At 37.8% G+C, this 23,376-nt stretch overlaps 1 protein-coding gene across 3 annotated transcripts in view; it reads right to left on the bottom strand.

Moving 5' to 3' along the window:
* The window catches only part of TPPP (tubulin polymerization promoting protein), a 70,069-nt gene that overhangs the window by 16,447 nt on the left and 30,246 nt on the right, over nt 1-23,376 (bottom strand). For all 3 annotated transcript variants that reach the window (XM_056484795.1, XM_056484797.1, XM_056484796.1), the window contains exons 3-4: nt 11,819-11,972; nt 1,801-1,991 (exon numbers count right to left, since the gene is read on the bottom strand). In XM_056484795.1, the coding sequence (XP_056340770.1) occupies nt 1,801-1,991; nt 11,819-11,972 (345 nt within the window). The remainder of the gene's footprint in view (nt 1-1,800; nt 1,992-11,818; nt 11,973-23,376) is intronic.

The raw sequence follows: 23,376 nt of genomic DNA, 5'->3' as shown, positions 1-23,376 counted from the left end.
AAAAGGATGTCCAAGTCCAGAAGGAAACCCTTGCCTTTTGTTTGCTATTGTTGTTTTGGTTTTAGGCTGATGTATGGGCTCAAAGGGTCACTGAGGGCGAAGTTACAAGACAGGCTACCACACAATGTCAGCAGAACAAAATATGAACAGTTCAAGGGCTGAAAACCAGTGCTCCCTTTCCATACATTGGCCAAATACAGACTGTTCACTTGCATGGCACATGACTGCTCACCTACGTTTATGTACTCTGAGCTGGATACTGATATGGGTGGGGCGAGAGCAACACATCTATTAACTTTTATTCTGACTTGGACATGAAAATCAGTGCACAAGCTCTTTTTGAAAGAAAAGGCAGAACTGCAAAGAGCTGGTTTTGAATACTGAACATCCTATCTCTCCTAACTTTAGAGAATCAGAGTAATACATCAAGGTACTTGTTCAGCTCTTGCAGAAAATGAGAACGCCCTTTTCTCTCCTTTTCAAACAATATTTAAAAAAAGAAGTAATTTTTATTCCAATTAATTTTTTTTTGGCATTCTGGACCCCAGCTAGGTCACACTCAGCTGCCTGTACCTTAAACATGTGGGACTGGTTCTCCTGGTAACACTGGAGAACCATTCCCAGCAATACTATTACTCCCAAGTTTGGCAGCAAGAGCAAACAGGGAATCAAATCCCTTGGCTTCAAATGAATCTATCCTAAATGTTGTCCCAGTTATAATGGGATTTCTTTGTGGGTAAATTGCACCTAATTACATAGATATTAATTGTAAATGTCCTTACTCCAAGGGGCCATAAGCTTTCCTTACATAAGTTAGAGCTTGAAGGGACTATGTGACAATATGTGCAAAATAACGTTCATTTAATAGCAATCTGATTGGCAGTGTTAAGTCATAAATAATATTTTAAAGCATTATTAGCTTAATGCCCCCTTCACTTCCAATGTGAGGCAGTGCAGACTTTAAAAAAAACTGTGAAAATCTTTAACTAGACTTTCTTAGTAATGTTTTGTTCCTCACCTCTCAGGTTAGTACAATAGCTCTACCCAAATCCAGCCAGTCAGAACCATGCTACAGTACACACAAGAACAAGCACAAACCATAGACAGGAGGAAAGTAAGGGCTGGTATTGACCAACTTTTTCTGTTGACATAAAATACTTCAGAGCCTATATTGTCCTAGAAATAGCTTTTTTTTTCAGTTTTCCATGGGTGGTTTATGACAATGACAGGCTAGAACCTACTATATTACTACCACTTACTTCCCAATAGTATATTGTTGAATGTTTTAAGAAAAGTGCTAGATCCCATATAAGACATTTAAAAAAAAACCCTAAAACAGTAGTCAAATGAAACTGCGTAAGTAATGGGATATTCTTCAGAAAGACTGCTACAGAAGATCCACCTTTCAAGAGGTTCTCTTTGACATCATCAGGGCAACTGAACATCTAGGAATGTTTGAGATATTTTGCTTGAATTGATGAAGTGTAGTATAACTGCTCTTGACTTTGGCTTTGTTGTTTGTTGGTTTGGGTTTTTTTTTCCCTAAAGCTCAACAAAATGATGTATTTCTCATACCTACATATTTATTTATTTTTGCCAATATATGCATGAGGAATGTAATGAAGTGGCATTGTGCTGCAAGTAGCTCAGCAGATGTTGAAATCAGTTCCAGTTCCTGAAGACAACTTCTTGACAACATAGTCTCAACATTCACAATAACCAAAACATGTGGGATTCATAACATCATCCTTACAAAATATATACTCTATCCCCCTCTGTGTTGTAAACCCTCAGCCTTACTTGTTTCCTTGTACTTTATGATCGTATGTGCCTGCATGCTTATAACCAGATACATATCCTGAGTTATCCACCAGATCTTCTCGGCCAGCTCTGCCTTTTCCTTTCCCACTGGCATCAAACCTCTCCTTGTGAGACCCCGTGAATTTTGAAGTATCTGTAAGGCGTGAAACAGTTGGAGATGCAACAGTTTTCTATTGGAAGAAAAAAAAGAAACAAAACAAAAAGACACATCAGAAATCAGCTATTCTTAATACAGATACTTTTACATGCTACCAAGATTTAAATCTTTGTTATTCATTCCCAGCAATAGGATATAAAAGATGTTTTTTTCTTGCCATTACATACAATGACAATTAGAATATAGCAGAAAAGGAAATAGAACAAATTATGTCAAAACCTTTTGGAAGAGACTCCAAGTATGAGATACTTTTGATTAATAATCAAGTTCTAAACACTAAAGATACGAATAAGTTATATCTTGACTTCACATTTTGAACAATGTTCAAAATTCATTATGTCAACATGAAAGCATAAAAGCCTGGCTCCACCAACATAGAAAAAGTATTCCAATACAACTAGAATTCATTTCTTCAAAAGCCAATTTCATTCTAAACTCTAGGATTCATGAGAGAAGTAACAAACTGGAAGGACTGAAAGTTATTTCTAATGTTAGCAAATTAGCAGTCTATAAAATGGCACTGAGCAAAGACTTTCCTTCCACTGAGTCATATCAGGCTCCAGAAAAATCAGTTTTGTTGTCATCAAGACAAAAAAAAAATTACTATAGAAATAGAAAAAAAATTATTTCACATAACAATATAGAAGCACAATAACCTGTGTGCTCAGACTAGGAACAGCCTCTTTGATCCTTAAATTTATATTTTAAAATCAGGGCAAGAAAAAACACACAAGACATTTGAGCTAAAATGAACAAAGAGTGCTAAAATCTGGGCATCTTTTTTACGTGCACCACTTGTTACTATCAGAAAGAAAATGTCCACTGGAGCATTGCTAAATGACCTTTAGGGACTTCTGTCTTGCAGTCTTAAGAGTACTATTTGCAGAAGTAGCTATTTTTCTACACTGAAAAAGTAGGTATCATAAAATGCTAAGGCAGAAGTATTGGTCTAATATACACAGTTTACTTGTTCACATTGATGTGGTATAACCAGGAAAACACCAAATGCAAAACAAGGGCAATATATTCAATATGGAGTTAATTAAACTTAAAACATATTTGCTTTCCTTGTATTTAAAAACCACTACTTTATAGAAAATCAATTTATCTACAAGTGCAAACACTCTCTACTGTCACATCCACAGAGGAGTCTCAGAAACTCTAACTGATTACCTTTTCCTTTACCAAATTCATTCTCAGGACAGACTGCTATTCTGAGAATTTGTAATGGTAAACTTAATCACTATTTGAAAAAGAAAAGACTACAGCTTCTGCTCCTCTGTTTCAAAGGTGTGGCATGAAATTTATGAAATTTTCCTCAATACACAAACTACAATAAAAACATGAGAATTTTTGTACAGTAACACATTTAGTAACATACTTACTAAAACTTGTATAAGTGGATGCAAATGTGCACATAGTAACATGAAAGAAGAAACAGTAAAAGGAGGGTTAACAGAATGGCTCATGTAAAGAATGAAGGATGTTCCCAGGAAACCCTTTCCAGTGGTAAACTTGAGAAATGTGGTATTTCTATCAAGACACCTGCATTCTGATAAGACCACAACACACACAACTTATAAGGTGCATCTCTGCAACAAGATGACAGCAGTGTGCCATTCCAACAAGCCCTTCCTTTTCCTACTAATCTGTAGGGAAAACAGTAACATGTTTCAAATCAAAAAAGAAAGGCTGTTGTCGATGGGCAATAGCTTGGCAGGTTAAAAAATATGATCTTTTTGTCCCAAAAAACAATTAATCAAAACCCAAAACCCCAACAGAAGGAACAGCACAAATCCAGAGCAAGAACAACAGTGATCCCACACCACACATTGGTCTTTCAGCCCAAGATGGATCAGAAGGCTTCCTGCATCACATTTAATGCTCATGTGAAATGAACATTAAAGGCAGTAGCTGCAAGGGAAATATTTTTTTTTCCTCCATATTGTTTTTTACTAAGAACCACAGCCTTTTCCTAAGTTTCATGTCAAGTCACTGATGTGACCCTTCCCATACATGACAGACTATTCAACAACTGAAAAACTGTTGATTTGCTGTTGGCAAAATTTCTGTGAAATAGGAGGCTCGCCTTTTTTCCAACAATACAAAGTCCAAGCAATATTAATTCCTTGTATGTTAAGCTCTCACTCCCTGAACTGATATTTCTGTATAGAAGATCAGATGAGATGCCACTACAAGGCCATGCAGAATGCCTCATATTTCTCTGTTTTCTTCTTCTTTCCATCATTCTTATGACAAACATGTATACATTAAAAAGAAAATACTTCTTTCTTTCTAAGGTTGTGTGAACACTTTTAAGGTGGCGCTAAGATGCTTTCATTCAAAAATGTCTTTGTAAATACAGAGTAGAATATACAACAACTTCATATCCATCCTGGGCTCTTCAACCAGAAGCAGCTAGTGGTACTATACATCACAGAATCATAGAAAAGTCCTGTGACTGAGCACTACTTGCTCCATCATCTTTGTACCCTCCCTTCAGGTATTTATATGCATGGATGGCATTCACTCTTGAGCCTTCTCTTCTCCAGGTTACACAGTGCCAGCTCCTTCAGCCTTTCCTCACAGGAGAGATGCTCCAGTCCCTCCATCATCTTTATGGTCTTTTTCCGGACTCTCTGCAGTGGCTTATCAGTTTTCTCCTGGGGAGCCTAGAGCTGAATGCAGGACTTCAGATGAGACTTCACCAGTGCTGAGCAGAGGGGAAGGAACACCCTGTTTGCTTGGCAATACTTCTAATGCAGCTGAGATACCAGTAATATTCCATTCTATTTCTGAACAACAAAATCAAGTATACAAACTAAACTGGAAATTGAGCAAAAGGCAAAACCAATTGAAAGGGTGGTCATGAGCTCATTTTTCTCTATAACGCATCTGCTCATCATTAATTACAAAAGGTATGGGGGGGGCAAATTAAAAGAGGGGGTGGGGGGAGAAAGGTGACCATCCTTCTTAAGTGAAGAAAAGTATAGGAAGAAATATAGTGAAGAGCACAAAGGGCTGGATGAGAGCAGTTTGCACATTAGCAAGTTACTACTCTCCATTCTTTATGAATCACATACAAATGATTCTTCCTTGTCATATAGCAATTCTGTTTGAACTGTTTACTATCTAGAGTAAGTTATATAATCTCTTCAGTTATATTATTCTAAAGGCAATAAATTCCTTGGGGCCAACCTCCTCCCTTTTTTTTCTGTGGGACCATAGAAGCCTTCATTTTCCATCTCTTATTTGCACATACAGTTAGCCACAAAGTTTGCATATCACAGAAGGTGTCTATGAACTTCAATTTTTTTATTTTTTATTTTTAATAAACTTTTTCTTAGGAAGAAAGTTTTAATTAGCACAGCAGAATCAAACAATCATTTAGTGCTCCAAGTTGAGCTTATTAATTTTTTTGTACATCTTTTCTTAGCAATTCAGTATTTTTCCTCACTTTGTCTTAATGTCTACAAGGAAGTGCTGCTAAGACAGCAAGGGGCTTGGAACATGTGATATATATGGAAAAGGTGATGGGAATGTGTTTATCAAGACTCAGAATAAGAAACGGAGAAACAAATCTTATTCCTGTCCTCAACAGAGTGGTTATATTAGAAACAGAGACAGTTCAGAAGTAAACAATAATGGGCATGACTTGGAAGATATGAAATTCCAACTAGACATATGAGAATTTTTCACCACTGTGGTTGGTGAAGCCTGGAAAGAGTGGGGGATTCTCTGTCCCTGAGGACTATCAAAACTTAAAATTACTACATCACAGAATAATTTAAGTTGGAAAGAACCTTTGAATAACAGTCTTTTTCTAGCATAAAGCCCTGCTCAAAGCAAGGCTCAAACAGGCTTACACAGAAACTTCCAGTCAAGTCCTGAACACCTCCAAACTTCCACAACCTCCATCGGCAACTTATTCTAGTGTTTGACCACAGTGCAGGTAAGTAAACAAAGCAAAACAATCCAACATCCAATTTGGATGAATCTCATCCAAATTCCATATTGCCAATAAATAGTCCAACTACTGTCTGTCTGAAAAAGCCTCTTACCAAAGACAGGAAATGAAAGCTGTAGTCTTTAAACTCCGGAAACTTTAACAAATGCCACATTCCTCCCTTGTCCTTTCTTGAGAAAGACAGCTCTGCAAACTTACATAGATTTTGTCTGCTGCCCAAGATAACTAATAAATCAAGGAGCAGTTTACAGAGGAAGCAACACAATTAATTTCATTATTTTTGAGAATTTGAATTAGTTCCAGAAATGTATTATCAGTCCTCAGGAAACTGAAATGAACTACAGTACAAAGGAAGTGAGAGCACAGAAGTCAAGAACATGTATTTTGTCTACTTCTACAGAAGTATATAGTAGTTTGGTGAAGAAAAATATATCCACTGAAAGCTCTGCAGCTGCACTGGCTTGGCTTGTTTGCAGCAGGAAAACTCCATGAATTTTATGGACTCAAAAGACCCCATAAAATCAACTTCCGTGCCAAAAGTTACTGATCTGCTGGTAATATCCACAACCCTTATAAAAGTGAGAAATGAAGAATCACTGTAACATGGAAAAAAAGTTTCAAAGGGAAAGTCTGCCCTTTTTTTTTGGGTGAGGGGATGTGTGTGTACCAGAACTCCCTACCAAAATTGTATTTTCTTTGGTTTTAAGTTCATGGGAATATACGCACATGCACTAAAAGTCTGCAGAAAGTCAGAAACAGAGGTCAAGTTTCAAAAAATTTTGGATTTCATTCATATTTCTTCAGTTTAGGACGTGTACAAACACACCCACACAAAAGAAAACAGTAAGCAACTCAAATAATCCCAGGAAGTAACACCATTTTAACTAATCCTGGTGAGGACTTTCAATGAAGTGGCTCCCAGTAACACCACTAAGATGATATAGCACTGCAAATTCTAGTTGTATGCACAGCACCTAAATCTTTTCACTAACTAGGAGTCCAGCCAGAGCTAGAGCAAAAGACATCAAAAAGGTGCCTTATATGCGACATCACTTCCAACAACAAATTCACATCCATCTGTTAAATCTGCCTGACCCAGGTCTAGCTCCATCAAGAGAAAACCAAGTAATGTCCAGCCATAAGAGCAGATCAGGTGTTGCCCATTTGGCACCTACAAGAGACTCCTTCCTTTCCTCCTCTCTAAAATCAGCCCCTTAACTCCAGTTCTCCAGAATTTCAACAGTCCAAGTCACTACATAGTCCCAGCTGATGGGATCTAGCAGTCTGATTAATATTACCTTCCAAAAAAACAGCGTGCCAATATTTATCTGAGGAGGAGTTTTTCATTCTTGCTGGTGGTGAAGACAAAACACAAAGGGAAAAATATATTACAAAGTTGTTTGGTTTTGGTTTTTCTTTTTTTCAGTGAGGGTGTTGCTGAATCCTTCTTCAATTTAATGTTACAACCAGTCTTTAATGAAACTAGTTCCAAAGCCAGATGCTGTCAACATAAGCCTTTACATAGACTACAATCCCTCTTGCTCAATTTTTTCATGTATTTCTCCCAGTCTCTATTGATCCAGTCCAGCACTCCAGTGAAAACACCTGCACAATCCCAAGGAATCACATCTCTGCAGATAATTTGCCCTGCCTTCCCCACACTATATGCTTTTGTGTGCAGGTGTTAGAGATGGACCCCATGTCCTGCTCCATTTACAGAAGGGCAAGAACCTCCCATGTCAGGCTTGTCACTTAGACATATCTACTCTGTTCCTTATGATCTTTCATCTTCAGGTTATGGTAACCCTCCATACCCAGTCTAATAGTCTTCTCAGCAGATCAGAAAGCCTAGTTTGTAAAGATACTCTTGTTTCACTTTGTTAGATTTATTCCATCCCTGCAGAGTAGCCTTCATTTCTCTGGTCCTAGAAGCCAAAGTCCCATCTTCAACAGAAGCCATATAGTCCACAGCTACCCAATCTTTCCTCCTCCCGGGACTGGCAAGGCAAGATCTGAGCTCCACACCCTTCAGCCTCACCCTATATCTCTGTAGTTCTCCTTTATATGCTCCAGGTTACCTCCAGAGCAGTACTCTGAGTACCCACAAGGAGGAGGAAGAAAAGGAGTCTGGACAAATCTTGGCCGTGCATCTGCAACAATCCCAGATCCTGGCATCTACCAAACAATAAAACTCCTGAGACATCTGGCGAGATCAGAAAAAACATGCCTTAATCATCCACGAGAAGAATCTTCAGTGATTTTCTGAGACTGGCACCCATTACTCTTGATTCATGGTACAGCACTGTTGCTAGAGTACAGTGTCACCTATTACAGAACAGGAAAGTGTAATAGCACATGAGATATTTGGGATGGTAGAACCTTCTGTGACTGTTCACTCAACTCCTTTCCAGATTTTCACTAACACACAGCTCATGCTAAGGCATGATACAACTATATATCTGTGCCCAGCTCTCATTCAACCAAGGATACACTCCACAGTATGAGAGAGTGCTGGTCAACACTACCACTCATTTTCCCCCTTTTGTATGAACATTAAATTCAGGCTCAAGTGACTCTGATGTGTCTTGTTGATCCTCACCAGTGCTCAGGATGCTACATGTATTCTGAAACTGAAGAACTGCAGGTGGAGCAGATCTCTGACTTTTTGTTGCCAGAAGCCACAAGTTTTCAGCCTTCTCTATTTCAATAGTATCTGTCCACATGGTCTCCAGCTGTCACTCCTTCCTCACCTTGTGTAGCTTGAGTTTTCCACAAATACCATGTCAGTCTCCTCTTCATCTTCTCCCATCATCTGAAATCTCGACCACAGCACATCTCCCACAAGAGTGGCCATCACTGCCCTGAGCTCCAGGAAGACACAGGAGCTCTCTGAAGCATGCAACAGGATACAGGACTTCCCCATAACACAGCCAAAGACACTGATGTGCTAATGGCAGCTCTGCAGACTTCTTCTACATCTTAAGGGATGTCCATGTGCTGGACAGTATGTCCTGCAGCTTTTTCAGACTACTACTGTATAATCTTCAAGCAGATCCATACAGTCTTAAGTGGAATTCCTAGGTCTCTTTGCACTTCTGTCACAACAACTGTTTTATCTCATTTACCACACTCTGTGGGTTGCATTCTGACTTCCTGGCTCTTTCCCTAACATTTTGGTGAGAATATGATCTTGCCCACATCAACATATCCCTGAGCACCCATTATGCTGCTTTTAAAATGCTGTTGCTGCTGTACTGCACTGCCACCCATACTCCTCTCACTGTGAATCTGACTGGATTGAGCCCTGAACTACCTGAATTAAGTTGGCCTTCTTGTGAGCAGAAGGTTTGAATTAAATCATCCAAGATTCCTTGCACTTGAAATTGCTCTGCATTTCTATGTCAAGGACCCTGATGAATACACGCTGAAGTTCAGCGTTTTATTTTAACAGCAAGCAATGAGCAAAACAAGATCTGCTGCCCAGGAAGTACAGAAATGCATTCAGCATTGTTATGGCACACAGCTCTTGGTACAGGAAAAGAAAGAACCTAAGTTTTACTCTTTGTAACCTTTGTGTAGGAATGAAGACAATTAAAAGGCCCTAGACTTCATTTACATGTCTGTTTACAAGCTGTCCAAGTTACACAACCTGCACTGTTATAGTCTATTGACAGATCACTACCAAGTGAGCTAATAAAGCCACTGGTTTCATTAACCCATGTCACTTTCCTGTGTGACAAAGCCAATCATAAATGTCCTGTTCCAAGACTAGAAAGCCAAACCAAATTAGAAACCAAAATTCACTTGGTTTCAATGTCTAAATGTCTGGCTGCTGAGCCTTCTCAACCACATCAGCCACAAGCCAAGATTTTTGTAATTCTGCAACATTCTGAAGTAGAATTAAAAATAAACAGAAAACGATAAAAAAATCTTCTATCACTTCTATCACAACATGCACTAAAATCCTCATTGTCTGATGTGAAGGTAAACTTTCCACCTGTCCTGCTGAAGGAGTGCTTTGCCCAGGCTGCCAGACATACTGCCCCTGCTGCCTATCTCCACAAAATACCCAGTACAGAACATAAGAAGCTAAGACACAAAATTCCCCACATGCTGCTGATGTATTCTCATCCACATGCTTCACTTAATCATGCTTTCAACTCTTTCCCTAATACATTTAGAGTAATGTGTCAGTAGTCACAAAATTTTCTGTCCAAAACCTGAACCAAATTTACATGACCTATAGCAGAGTTTTACAGAGCAGGGCACACACTACATGGCATGACTGACTTACCCTAGAACTTTTAAGAAAAGCTTAGTGTAACTTTATCTAACCATACAAAAAGCAGCACAACTGGAAATTTCCACAATACTGACTTCCCAAAGTAAACAAAACATTAAAATCTTGTGTAGACATTTCATATCTGCACTTCTGGGTTGCAGGAGGAGAGTGGCCATGTATTCATTAATTTATTTTAATGTCTTTAATTGACAGGTTTGTGGGTCTTCTTTACCATCCAGGAACTAAATTAGCATGAGAAAACAACATGAAATTTGGTTTTACATACACACATACATGCTCCCAGCTGGCAATCTCCCTCCCTTTAATCTCCACCTCCTGGTCTTTACTTTTCCAGGTAGCAGAAGAAGATATTCTGATCCCCTTTTCTTCACTTCTTCAACTCTCCCTAGAACTGCACATATTGAACAGTAAAGCCTTGCATTGCTGGCTCATATTCCCCCTCCACTCTTCTCCCTCTGCTGCTGGCACACCCTCATACCTCTGCAGAACTTACATGATACTACTTTGCATCTGTAAAGCTCTCCTACACAGAAAGAGACTGTTCCCTTACTAGCAGACACTGATCGTTTCAATGTGTGCCTGCTGAAATACCAAAAATGGAATCAGGAGTGAGGCCTAGAAGAATGTACAATTTGAAGTAAGAATCCTTGAACAGATGAAGTTATTCAAATTTATTAAGGTAAGTGAAGAACAAAAAGGAAGGTTCAATATTTTAAGTCTGTATTAAAATTACCACTTGTTTTAAATGAGAGTAGGAGAGTACTAAAAATCTTGTAAAAAGCTGAATTATTTTACAACTCAAAAGAGATCTTTCCACTTGATATTTACACTGATCATAGAGAACCAGTTTCTGAAAAGATTCTATTTTCATTGACAGCTTTACAGGCAAAATTCAGGAGGATCACAAATTTTAAGCAGATGAACTAAACCAACAGAACTATTCAAGCTGATGGTAAACACTCCAGTATCCCCTAAAATATTGGATAAAGCTTGTAGAGCCTGGGCATCTAAAAGGACAACCAAGCTTATGTACAGTATGCTTTATAAGTTCCTTTTCACAAAGCTTAATACCAGCATTACAAAATTAGAAAGAAAGAACATTATAGCTCTGACAGACTTGGAACAAAGACTGGACCACATGATAATTATTCCCAGATTTCTGGTTTTCTTGGATTCACATGGTGCAATTAAATGTATTTTAGGATGCCTTTGCTTTTTGGTTTTTCAAAAAAATCTTACAACTTTTTATTGAGGCTCTAATGTCATTCTACTCGATTTGTATATACCACTCTTCATGAACATTTCAAAGCTCTAAGCATACACAAGAGCTCAGGATATTCCTGAGGTGCTACCAGGTGGTAGTACAATTCCTAGAAGGAGCAATGGCAGTGCCACAGAAGAACACACAACAGCACAATACTCAGTTGTTGCAAAGTCTTTGCTCCCATTCTGCTTAGCAATTTCGGGCTCACAGAGAAATTGGGTGTGTGGATTGTAGAGGGAACATAACAACACTGCAGTAGAAAAAAGGACAGGTAGAAACAATCTGTCCATTAGATCCGTAACATACCGTTACTCCAGTTAAACCTGGGCCTTTTCCTTCAATTAGTTTATACATCTCTTGAAGTGCTTCCTCATCACTTTTGCCTTTAAACCGCTTCTTGGAGAGTTCTTGAAGTGCTTCCTTAAACTGCTCAAAAGTAATAGTTCTTACAGACTTTCCCCTGTTGAAACACACAGCAATTGAAAGAAATTACAAGAGAGCACAAAAAGCATTTCAAGAATAGCAGAACTGTTTCAGTTTACCACAGAGAACAATAGAAAACTGCAACAGAACAGGAAGGCCCATGCAGCCCATTTATGGTGTCAAATAAAACACATCCCAGGAGTATCACTTTAGTTTTATATGTACTTCAGTAGGATAGCACTTTACAAACTTCCCTTGATGAATGTCCAATAATAAAGAGGAAATAAAGGGACTGGGTTTACTGTCAAAATGCCTGCAGCTCATCAAATTAAGTAATGTCTCATTTGGTTCATCACTTGTAAAGCCTGCACATATAAGACACGAACTGAAGCATCTTAGGTGAGTATTTTTATTTACTATTTTTTATTCCTCTTTGAATAACTGGTTATCATATTATTTATAAGTTACTATTAACGTACTCACAAATAAATTAAGAATTATTCTGCTATTGCATAAAGCAAACTATTGAAAAGCATTAAAAATTAGAAATTCCTCCTCAGTTGAAGACTGACAAGTTTTTAAATGACATTTAAATTCAATGCCTGTTTTCTTCATAGACCATCATCTTCAAAAAACTTTTAAAGCTAACAGAAAATGAATATAGTAGTCTGGTAAACTCAAACTTTCCAGAAATCTGGAGCTAAATACTTGCTGTAAAAAAGTTTTCAGTAATAGGAAGACCATATTTTCACATTAGTAAATAACTTATATCTCTTTTTAATTGAGAGGATTTTGCTGTACAAGTGTGTGGTGCAAATTCTGATGAACGGGAAATTCCCACTTTACAAACACCAGTTTATACTGTCATTCCTGCAGATCTTTTCTGGTCCATCACACCAAAGGTTTCACTCGATAGAACTCATACAAAGCATTCACTACAGTGATGTGTTTAATCACAAGAAGGTTAATGCATGTCAGTTTTCTAGCATAGGCAGGAGATAACATTGCAGAGTATGCACTCTTCCACTCAATCCCCTAATATTAACCTAGTTTTAGTGCTCCTCAGTTTCAAATTCAGGTATGAAGCAACAGCATTAGTGAGTTTACTCACCATTAAACAAAAACCAACTATTTTTAGTTCTTATGAATTACAGCAGACATAAACCACATATTTTCCTGTATTAATAAACTGCAGATTCTCTGATCTTCTGAATAAGAATTTATACCCTAAAATTTAGCCACATATTTTGAACTAAAATTTAGCAGATCATATAGAACCATTTTCGAAAAGATGTTTTGATACTTAGGCTGATATAATCTTAAATAGTACCATCTTCAAAAGCAGAAAATGTTTACAACACCACAAAACTCTCAAAGTAATATTTGAGAGTTCATGTTGCTGGGAAACATGCTACTACACAAGTTTTGTTTGGTGCTTGAGCATTTCTTTTTATGCCAATTTAGAGAACATTTCAAGCAAATCACGGGGAAAAAATAACCAAGCACTACCACACAACCCAGACCAGTCCTTTCAACAGAGACAGCTGTTTATATAGGAATAAACAATAGATGCTAGGATAGACAAAGTGTGCACCAGCAACAGAAATCTTGGGCTAGAAAAGCAGTACATGGAAATCTAATTTTAATTCAAGTGTCAAAAAAACCATTGTGAAGAGCAATTCAGCTACATGCCATGGGTTTATCTTTAATCTTCTCTTAGATACCTTCAGAGGTCAAATTTCTCTCAGCTGGGGGATGCCTCCACTAATGAAAAGGGGAAATGAGATTTCTGGTTTACTAACCAACAGTTAGAATTGACTTCTACTTTAATTAACTAAACAAAATGGTATTTTATCCCAGGCTTTTAAGACAAAGAGAAATTAGTTATTCACAACAAAATTCAACAGTAAGGAAACCCTTTACATAATTGTTCATTATTAACATTCATTATTTTCAGTGCAGCCCAACATATGTAGCAAACGTCAGCAACCCCCACAAAATAAACTTTTTGTGTTTTTTGACTGAACGTTGCTATTTGCAACTACTTGTCTGCTTTAGGTAAAGCATGTGCTGGAGTATCTCACAGAATTAGGTGGTAAAAGAACATCATGACAGTAGAAATAAAGGATATAATCCAGCATTTCATTAATCAGAAAGACAGGTGGAATAAACTGCAATTAACTATCTGGAATTTCTCCAGGATTCTCATTAATAGGATTAACATCCCTCTTCTGATGAAACTTGTCCAAGAACTTTTACGTAGTGCAAGAGGTCAAGACTTCATTTTATTTTGCCTCTCACAAAAAGAAAGCATTGGCAATCACTGCAAGGCTTCAGCGTAACAACACCCTAAGGCTCTAAATTCTCTACAGACTCACAGCCAAGTCTAGCATACAGGCTTTGCTCAATGCAGTTTTCTGTAGCACATAGGTTAGCTTGGTTCATCACTCAGGATCATTGCAATGGGAAAGAGAATGATCACTTTCAGCAAAACCAGCAGAAATTCACGTTGACTTGCTTATTTTTCACTAAATATTCTGAGCTGGAAGGGATCCACAAGGATCATCGAGTTCAACTCTAAAGTGATCAAACCCACGACCTTGTGGCTATCAGCACCATGCTCTAAACAAATGAACTGATCTCAGGGTTTATTAACACATGGAGAATTTTTGGTTACACACTTATTAAATAGAAAAGCATAACTTTTTTGTGTGAATTAAAAGGAAAAATATATCAATATGGCTACCAAGAGGAACAAAGAACATTTGGTCTAAGACACAGGTATACCTACCTCTCACATTTGGTCTTTTCCCTGTCATTTACATGGGGCAAGGAAATGAGTGGATTTTTCCCCTTCAGCTTAAGATATAACCACAAACTGGACACATATATGACTAATGTAGTACTGCAGCTGCACCCCGAAAGAGAAAGAAATTGTAGCTGATATTCTTTACCAGCAAACAACATTAATTGCAGTGATGTTAAAAACAGGATAGGGAGAGAAGGAATTTTTGCAACTATATCCCAAGCTTCCTAAGTAAGACAGCTTTAATTTTGAAATTTGTTTTCTTTTTCTTCACTCCAAAAATATCCCCTCTCGCTTCACCATCTATTACAATATTATCAAATCCACTTGTAAAACACCATAATTAACTCCAAAACTCTACAGCAGCACCATGTGGCAAGTCTTGTGGAAAATCCTAGAAATACAACATGTTCTTGCACTTTTGGTATGTGAGGTATGGTACATGTATGCCATGTACCAACACCTAAATTACCAAGCAGCATCCTACACCCCTCCTGTCTCTAGAGACAGGTCCCCAAGAGTTCTGAGGAGCTCTGTCATCAGGATTACTAACAAGAACAGCATGCTCCCCTCTCCTCTGTACAGTCATGAGTTGAATGTAGAGGAGACCACTGACAAGAGTAGGTAGAAATGACAGAGGAAAAGTCTTTCAACAAACCTTGATTTCCACTCTCTCCAGTCCAGGCCCACAAAAACACCCTAGGGATAATGGCTTGTGAGTACTATTGGATGGAAAACTGGACATGAGCCAGCAACATGCACTCCCAGCCCAGAAAACCAACAACTGTATCCTGGCTGCACCAAAAGCAGGGCGGGAGCAGGGAGAGGGAGGGCACTCTGCCCCTGTGCTCTGCTCTGGTGAGAGCCCACCTGGAACACAGCATCCAGCTCTGGTCCTCAGCACAGAAAAGTCATGAACTGCTGGAGCTAGCCCAGAGTAGGGCCACAGAGCTGATCAGAGAGACTGAACACCTCTGCCATGAAGAACTAAGTTGGGAGAGTTGGGGTTCAGTCAGGTGGAGACATGGCTCCAGGAGACCTTACTGCAGATTTTAGGGGAATTACAGGGAAGGATGGGGGCAGGCTTTTTAGCAGAGCTGTTGTGATAGGACAAGGTAATGATTGTAAAGTAAAATAGGGTAGATCCAGACCAGATACAAGGAAAACATTTTTAGGAGGGTGGTGAAACACTGCAAGAGAAATGGTAGATAGCCCATCCCTGGTCAGGCCAGATGGGGCTATGAGCAACCTGATCTCATGCAACATGTCCCTGCTCACTAGGGGAAGGGCAAGGTGGTGGTGTTTACCTAGACAACATGTAAAAAGTTCCCTCCAACTCAAACTGTTTGAAAAATGAGAATACTATGAACACAGCATAACACACAAGGCTGTCATACCCCCAGTTTATTTTCACAGTTTTTAATGCCCTGTTCATGCTCAGGAAATCCCTTCCTTGTACCAGCTTTTCAGACCTCATTAATTTAGGAAAAAAACCCCAACACATAACCCCCTAAACAAACTAATTCCTTTCTATTAAGCAACTGCTACAAAGAATCAGCTTCTTTGTGTATATTTGTAACTTGTTTTTAGAAGCTCATTATAAATATCTCGTTTCCATGGGAATAACAAAACAAATATATTCACTTCCATTTTCCAAGTGTTACAAGTTCAAACAACTTGTCTACAATTAAGTATGCCAAGGGTGATCATTCAGCTCTTAACACTCATCTCTTAGGTTTAGCATTCCAGAGAGTTAGTAAAGAAAGAATATAAAAAAACTGTATGTTAAAAAAAATAATATTAAAAAAATAAGGCGTCAGAATGAAAACTAAAACTGACCAGAAAATAAGACAAAATGGAAAATAGCAACAAACAAGGGAAAGCAGGAAGGGAAAAAAGGTTTTAACAAAACTAGGTGCTGTAGCGTTGGTCAGTTTGATGAAAAGAACAAAATATATGAGTGACATTAATAATAAAATTTTTAAAGCCCTATACTTCATTATGACACAAAGAAACCTTTATGTTTAGGAAGGATACATTCTTACATACCATTCTATTTTAAGCTCTGCTTCTTACAACAAGCAGAATTACCCTAATGCATCATCCTTCAATGGTGGAAACTGTGTTCATGATACAATAATGACAGCCTCCTGTATCTATGCCTACATTTGGGAACAGAATGAACATATTCACAAGAATTTTAAGAAGCTCCCCATCACTTCCCCTTCCTTGATACGTCTCTCCACATGTGGCCACTACATATTGGGATATTCTGAACTGAAGTTTGAAATCCTCAGTTTGCTTGTGGGAGACCAAGTTCACCTATACAAAAGCATCAGTTCTCTGTCTGGACATTAGCACAGTAAACAAAGTGCAAAGTATCAAACATTGACCCAAAGTAGATTGGAACAGCACGTGATGCAGTTTTCATTTGCAAATATTACTACTAACAGTGCCCCAAGTTCTTAAATGCTGCAAATGGATACTGTGGACTTGAATACTATTTGGATTAACAGTTGTCCATAATTGCAGCTGAAAAGCTACACAATTACTCTATACACCCAATACACAAAACCCCTGACATGTATTAGAGATGTTTATCTCCACAGCGCTAAAATAGTTCAGTGTTAATACATCAAAGTCTACAAACTTAATAGGCCCTGCTGTAATCTCCAAGCTACCAAAAGTCATCCCAAATTCCCATCACAATAGGATATTTTCTTATATTGAAGATAGGAAAGAAGATGTAGAATTACTGAGAGAAGCTTCTATTTTTGTTAGCATGTCAGAGAAGACTGTGGCAGGATACAATAACCAGGACTGTTCTGCTGTGGAAATTGTCATCTACAATGATTCTAAGGAGTACAGCAGGTCTGACAAGGGTCTAAAAACAACAGAACTAAAACTGGGAGTCCAACAAATGTTTTTGCATAAACTCTAACAGAAGGAGTTTTGTTTGCAATTCTAAATTCACCAGTGACTCAGGTGTCTGATCAACTGAGCAGTCAAGTAAACTTAACAGCATCTCTTCCTGTAAATCAGAACAAGACTTTGGGTACTTCCTATATTTATTCCCTTCCCAAGGCAGTCTCATTCATTTAGAAAACAGAATGAAGAACGACGCTGGCAAGAGAACACATAAGCAGCTTATTTGTCAAAGTTTCTGACTTACTGGCACAGGCTATTTCTGATTTGCCACTACTACTCCCACATCTATGTAGGCAATTGCTAACTAATACTAAGAAACATTTCTAAATTATCAGAAGTAAACACGGAAAATTATTTAAATTAATCATAGAAAGCCATTGTCACTGAGAACAAGACCATTAGTCAGGCGTTTTATACTAAGGGCCAACCAAAGGCATATCTCCTAATGACATTCAGGCCTGACTTCAAACTTCAGCTGTTTCTCTTTTATCTTAACAAGTCATACTGAAAACTCACTACAGCTGAAACTTACTGATTTTCGTACAATGATTTTTCTTATTTACCACTTTATTATTATTACTGTTATGGCCCAGAGCATTCAAACTCCTGTTTAGTAGAATGGACACTTTCTCTTCCTTGCTACTCATAAAAACACCAAGTCTTCATGATGTGGTCTATAAACATAATGTATGTCAATAACAATTGCTAGTGGTATTTGTACTGCACACCTTGACAATCATAAGGCACCACAGACAAATTTAAATTCCTTGAAGCAAAATAGGTTTCTACCAGTCTTTGCAAAACACAACACTCCTGTACCAGATATATTTTTTTCCAAGAATGTCTGCTGTAAAATTATCACCACAAAGTCCAAGGCTGTTTAAAACAGAAGCAGATTATGTTGCAGGGCTGGTGGTTCATCTTTTTCCTTTTGTGGTTTACTACTTTCCCTTTCTCCTCTCTTACACAGATCAGAATTTCTGCGGGCTATCAGAATGAAAATTCATAGCCAAGAAGTCCCAAACTAAAGGTAGATCCCTAGGCAGCTAACCAGGCTGGTAGAACTTTGCAATCTAATGGAGTATTGAAGATATCCTGTGAAGGTTTGCTTTCTGCTATTATCAGTCAAGAATAGGATTAAAAAACCCTTAGATATATAGTCAAAAAAAAAACCTTAAAAATAAAAAGAGAACATTTTCTTGGATAAAACAGAACAATGCATGATTAACTCAAAGCACAGGCTTCTGTACAAATCTTAAAAATACAGCTGAAGACAGATGAGCAAGCAAAGAAAGATTCTTTAATACTATCAGGGTCTTTGCATTGCACTAGCTAACAGCTCTAAAAAGACATGGTTAAAAAACAAAATTAAGGTAACAAAACTTCAGATATCACCTCGCATCAGACTTCTGCCCATTAATGGGGAAAACTAAGATACTGAAATTAGACATCTGTATATGGATGCAGGCAGGAGTAATGTGGCAAATTGTGAGGAAAGAGGCATAGAAGATATTTCCAAAAAATGATTAGGAAGAAGCTACAACAGAGATCTTGTAGTGGTCACTTCTGGAACACAGGCAGCTTTGAATGCTATTTACCACAAGTGGATTCTTTTGATGGGAAGAGTATGACTGACAACGAAGATATCCAGATGACCTTCACAACATCCAGATGACCTTCACAATTAATCTCTCTAAGATAGATAGCATCTTGGCCAAGTCACAGTATAGCAGTTGGACTAGATGGCTTCATATATCCCATGACCACAAGGGAATGCCATTATCAGTTTTCTATGAAAGAAAAACAAGACAAGCACAATGCAAAATGCAGTACAAAATTCTTTTACTATATCACTGCAAATAGTAATGACTTACAGAAACTTCTCTGAGAGTGGGCCACAAGGGCAGAATGCCTCAGATCATTCACTCAGGAACTGAACCTGGAAGGGTCGGTTTTCCATCCTGGTGCTTTTTTGTTTCACTAATGAGCAAGGGTAAAGCAGAATATGCCCAGTTTATTCTGTGTCTGAAACTGGGACAGCTGCTAAGTTGTGAAAATCAGAAGCAAGAGGACATCAACAGCTCACTAAACCAGAAGTTGATTAGACTTCATTGCAACTTAAATATTTTTTGGCTTCTCTTATGAAAACTTTATTTTCTGATACTTGACACATCTCTCCTCCTGACTTCTCTTTAAATTCTATGTTCTTCACTCATGGTGAAATTTTGTTTCCTTTAAAATAAAATCTGAAATTCAAAAAACAACAAACCAAACAGCTCTGAGCTTATCAGATAAAATAGTATTGGGAAGGGAATGAAAGGGGACTGGAGAAAGAATACAATTTGTCAAAAGCATTACTAAGTAAGTGCTTCCAAAAGAAAGCAAATCCCAGAATGAGTTAAAGGGGTTAAAGAGATTTAATGGGATTTACAGAGGATAAGAGAAAGTCCAAGCACACAGTAGGTCTGATAGCTATATATGGCTTAGAGGAAAAGATTAAATTAGCTAAACAGAGTAGTAGAATTAAATTATTTCACATTTGTTTGGGTTTTTCTTCAGTTTAAAAGAAAAAAAAATAATGTTAGATTGGAATATTTAATAATGAAGATTCATGTAACAGTTAGCTACTGATAAGAAGAAGTACTAGGAAAACTGTGAGACCTGAAGAAAGAACATGCCCCAACTTATATTAAGGGAGTTTGCAAGCGTATTTGGCATGACAGGCATGGACCAGAGTTTGGAAAAAGACAGAAACATGTAATACCAAGTAATCTGAGAGTACTCCAGCTTTTTCTTGTTATAGAGATATCCATCTTCTGGTTGTCAATCCTGCAAACTCTACCCAAAGAATGCAAAAACTACACACACAACAGATAGAAGACAATAATTTTATCACTCCTTAGAATGATGTCTACTCCTGTGAAAGAATCCAATAAATGACATACAACTTGCAGATAATGTTGCTCAGTAACACAGAAATCCATCCCTTGGGTGTATGAAGGATTGATACCATTTAGCACAATTTAGGTGGAAGTAAAGACACTAAAGGACACGGCAGGGGTGAGTGAAACTGGCAGGAATACTAGCCAAAGTACAGAAAGATATAGGAAACTAGGAGCAATTAAAAAAAAGAGGTTGCAGACAGGTCTTAGACACAAATGGTAGGGGACAAACTAGTGCTGAAGCACAAGGTCAATGCCTCAAAACCAGGCTTCTGGCATGAATGCTGGTTTCTTCTCTAGAAGGCTCAATTTATTTGCTGTTCTCATTGGTTTTTGTCATCTTAAGGATATGCACTAGGCTAGGCACACACACAGACCATAGGGGAAGGGAGCAGAAACTAACCACAGTGTAATAACCCAGTACAGCACACAGCTGCTAGAGACACTGCCGAGCACATCCAAAATACAAAAATCCGTAAGGATGATGTCATAGTGCTCGTTAAGTCAGCCTCAAATAAATAAATTAAAGCAGTTAAGAACAGGTGAAGATTTACCAAGCATTCTTAATAGCTAATCACTTCATCTGTCAGTCTTCCCCAGGCTGAGCTTACCACACAAGCTAGAGGTAAGAAGCTATTTTCATATAATACTACTTGCCATTTTCTCTTCAGAGAGCTGAAAAAGCAGATAGTAGTAGTTTCAAAAGCTCTTTCTGCTGCTGAAGTGCAGGGGCTTAGGACAAAGGCTTTACAGCTGAGAGGACAGGGCAAAGAAACATCACCTGTACTTTCTCCACCAGTTAAAGCAGTGCACATGAACACACTGCCTGATAAGGGAAAGAAAAGTAGGATACACAGATCCTTCTACATCTCACCAGCAATCCCATGTGAGCTGACATCTCATTCATGTCCCAGAACAAAAAAAACAAACCAGCACTTGGGTTTGTTTTGATTCTCTCTCTGGATTTCACACCTAGTGTAAAAATATTTGATTAAAAATGAGACCAAAGTATAATGAAACCACATCCAACACAAACACTGTTTTAGAACATTGTGACAAGCTGTGACCACGAGTAAGGTCAATGCTGCATGGTCAAACATCCTCTAAGCAGAAGTGAATGCATTTGATCCCAAGCAGTTAATCCACAGAAACTGTTCAAAATTGTTCATAAATATGACTAGAAAAATATTCTTAAGGACAGCTTTCAGATTACTAGCTATTTTTCAGGACTTCATTTATATTACTAACCCAAATTTATATAAATACATGGCACTCAAGAGATAAGAAAAGATACACAACCTAATGAACTTTCATGTTAGCACCCTCAGGCTTTTGGTAACCAGTAGCCTTCCTTACTGCTTTCTCTCTACATATAGCATCAATGTTTTGACTGAGTCAACATTCAGGGAAGACATCACCTTTTTTGATGAGACTGGTTAACCAAGAACAGGACGAGACATTTGATAGGGGAACAAAAAGCAGAATTTTTACAACAGAAAACAGAGTTATGTAAGACAGTGCTGTTTTTATTAATGAGATCCAGAATAGAAAAAGCTTCCTATCTAATAACTAGATATTGAATGGTTACATGGTATGACATCCTACTCAATTTAGAGAAAATTAAAACTCAGAACAGTGGCATTATTAAACAGGACTGGACATAGTAAGATGTTAACTCCTTAAGTCTCAAGGTATTTGAGCTTAAATTATGCTTTTATTAAGAACTGAATTGGACTTTGAAACAAGGGGACAGAATAATAACTGAATCCAGCTCTTTATTATGGAACAACAGCGAGCATCCAAGCTTCTGTCTAGCAACATATTACTCAAAAATTCTTCTCCTCTCAGTTTTTCCTTACAATTACATTAAAACAAAAATGTTATTTTAATATGCTAGTAACTTTCCAAGAAATTTCTTTCTTGTTTTCCTCCTCAGATAATGTGATGTTTCAGCAAAATCTCTAGCTGTGTATCCTTACAATGTCTAATATTATAAGAGATTTTTAATTCCCAGACAGGAATATAATAACTACCAAATTTTTTAGCCATTTTTCCTACATTGAGCCAATCCAGATCAAAGCAGCATGCAAAGTACAACGCAAAATGGTGGCAGGGAGAAAGGTGAGTATTGTGGGTATATGTTTTAAAATCACTATGAAGCTCAAGCAAAACCACCAGTGCAACCTGAATATTTTATTCCTTGTTCCTATTGAAAAAGATGTCTGGATCACTGTTTCAGTGAGGCCTCTGACAAAATTCCCATTCTAATTCAGAAATTACACTGGTCCATATAAAGAAAAGAAGTTCCTGGCTGATGACAAGAAAAATGAAGGAAAAGGGATGAATAACACAACCCTGAATTAATATAGAGCATATTCACTTTAGTGTTCAGGGATGGCAGCTGTTTGTTAATCACCATACTGCACCAGGATACAGCAAGTTTACTTGTATTTCGGAAAGCACCATCTCATAGCTGAAGTAACCAGCTCCAGGACATTCCTCCCTACCTTCCAAGTAAATATTTTCAGTTGCAGACTGCTTTTCAGTGAGTTTTTTGTGCGAAAGGTACAATACCATTTAATACTATAAGAAATGTACATATTTTTCAAAAATACTTTTGCATAGTTATTTCTGAAACATAATTTAAACAAAGCAACACAGCTTCATGTATTTGGGAGCTGCAGCCAGCTCAGCAGATAAGCTCAGCAGTAAGCAACTCACTGTTTACTAAAATGCAACTATGGAAGCCAAAGCAGCAGCCCTCT

Source organism: Oenanthe melanoleuca, chromosome 2 (assembly GCF_029582105.1).
Source record: "Oenanthe melanoleuca isolate GR-GAL-2019-014 chromosome 2, OMel1.0, whole genome shotgun sequence".
Lineage (NCBI taxonomy): Eukaryota > Metazoa > Chordata > Aves > Passeriformes > Muscicapidae > Oenanthe > Oenanthe melanoleuca.
The sequence above is the reverse complement of the archived record's forward strand: the minus strand, read 5'-3'. Positions and strand labels throughout refer to the sequence as shown.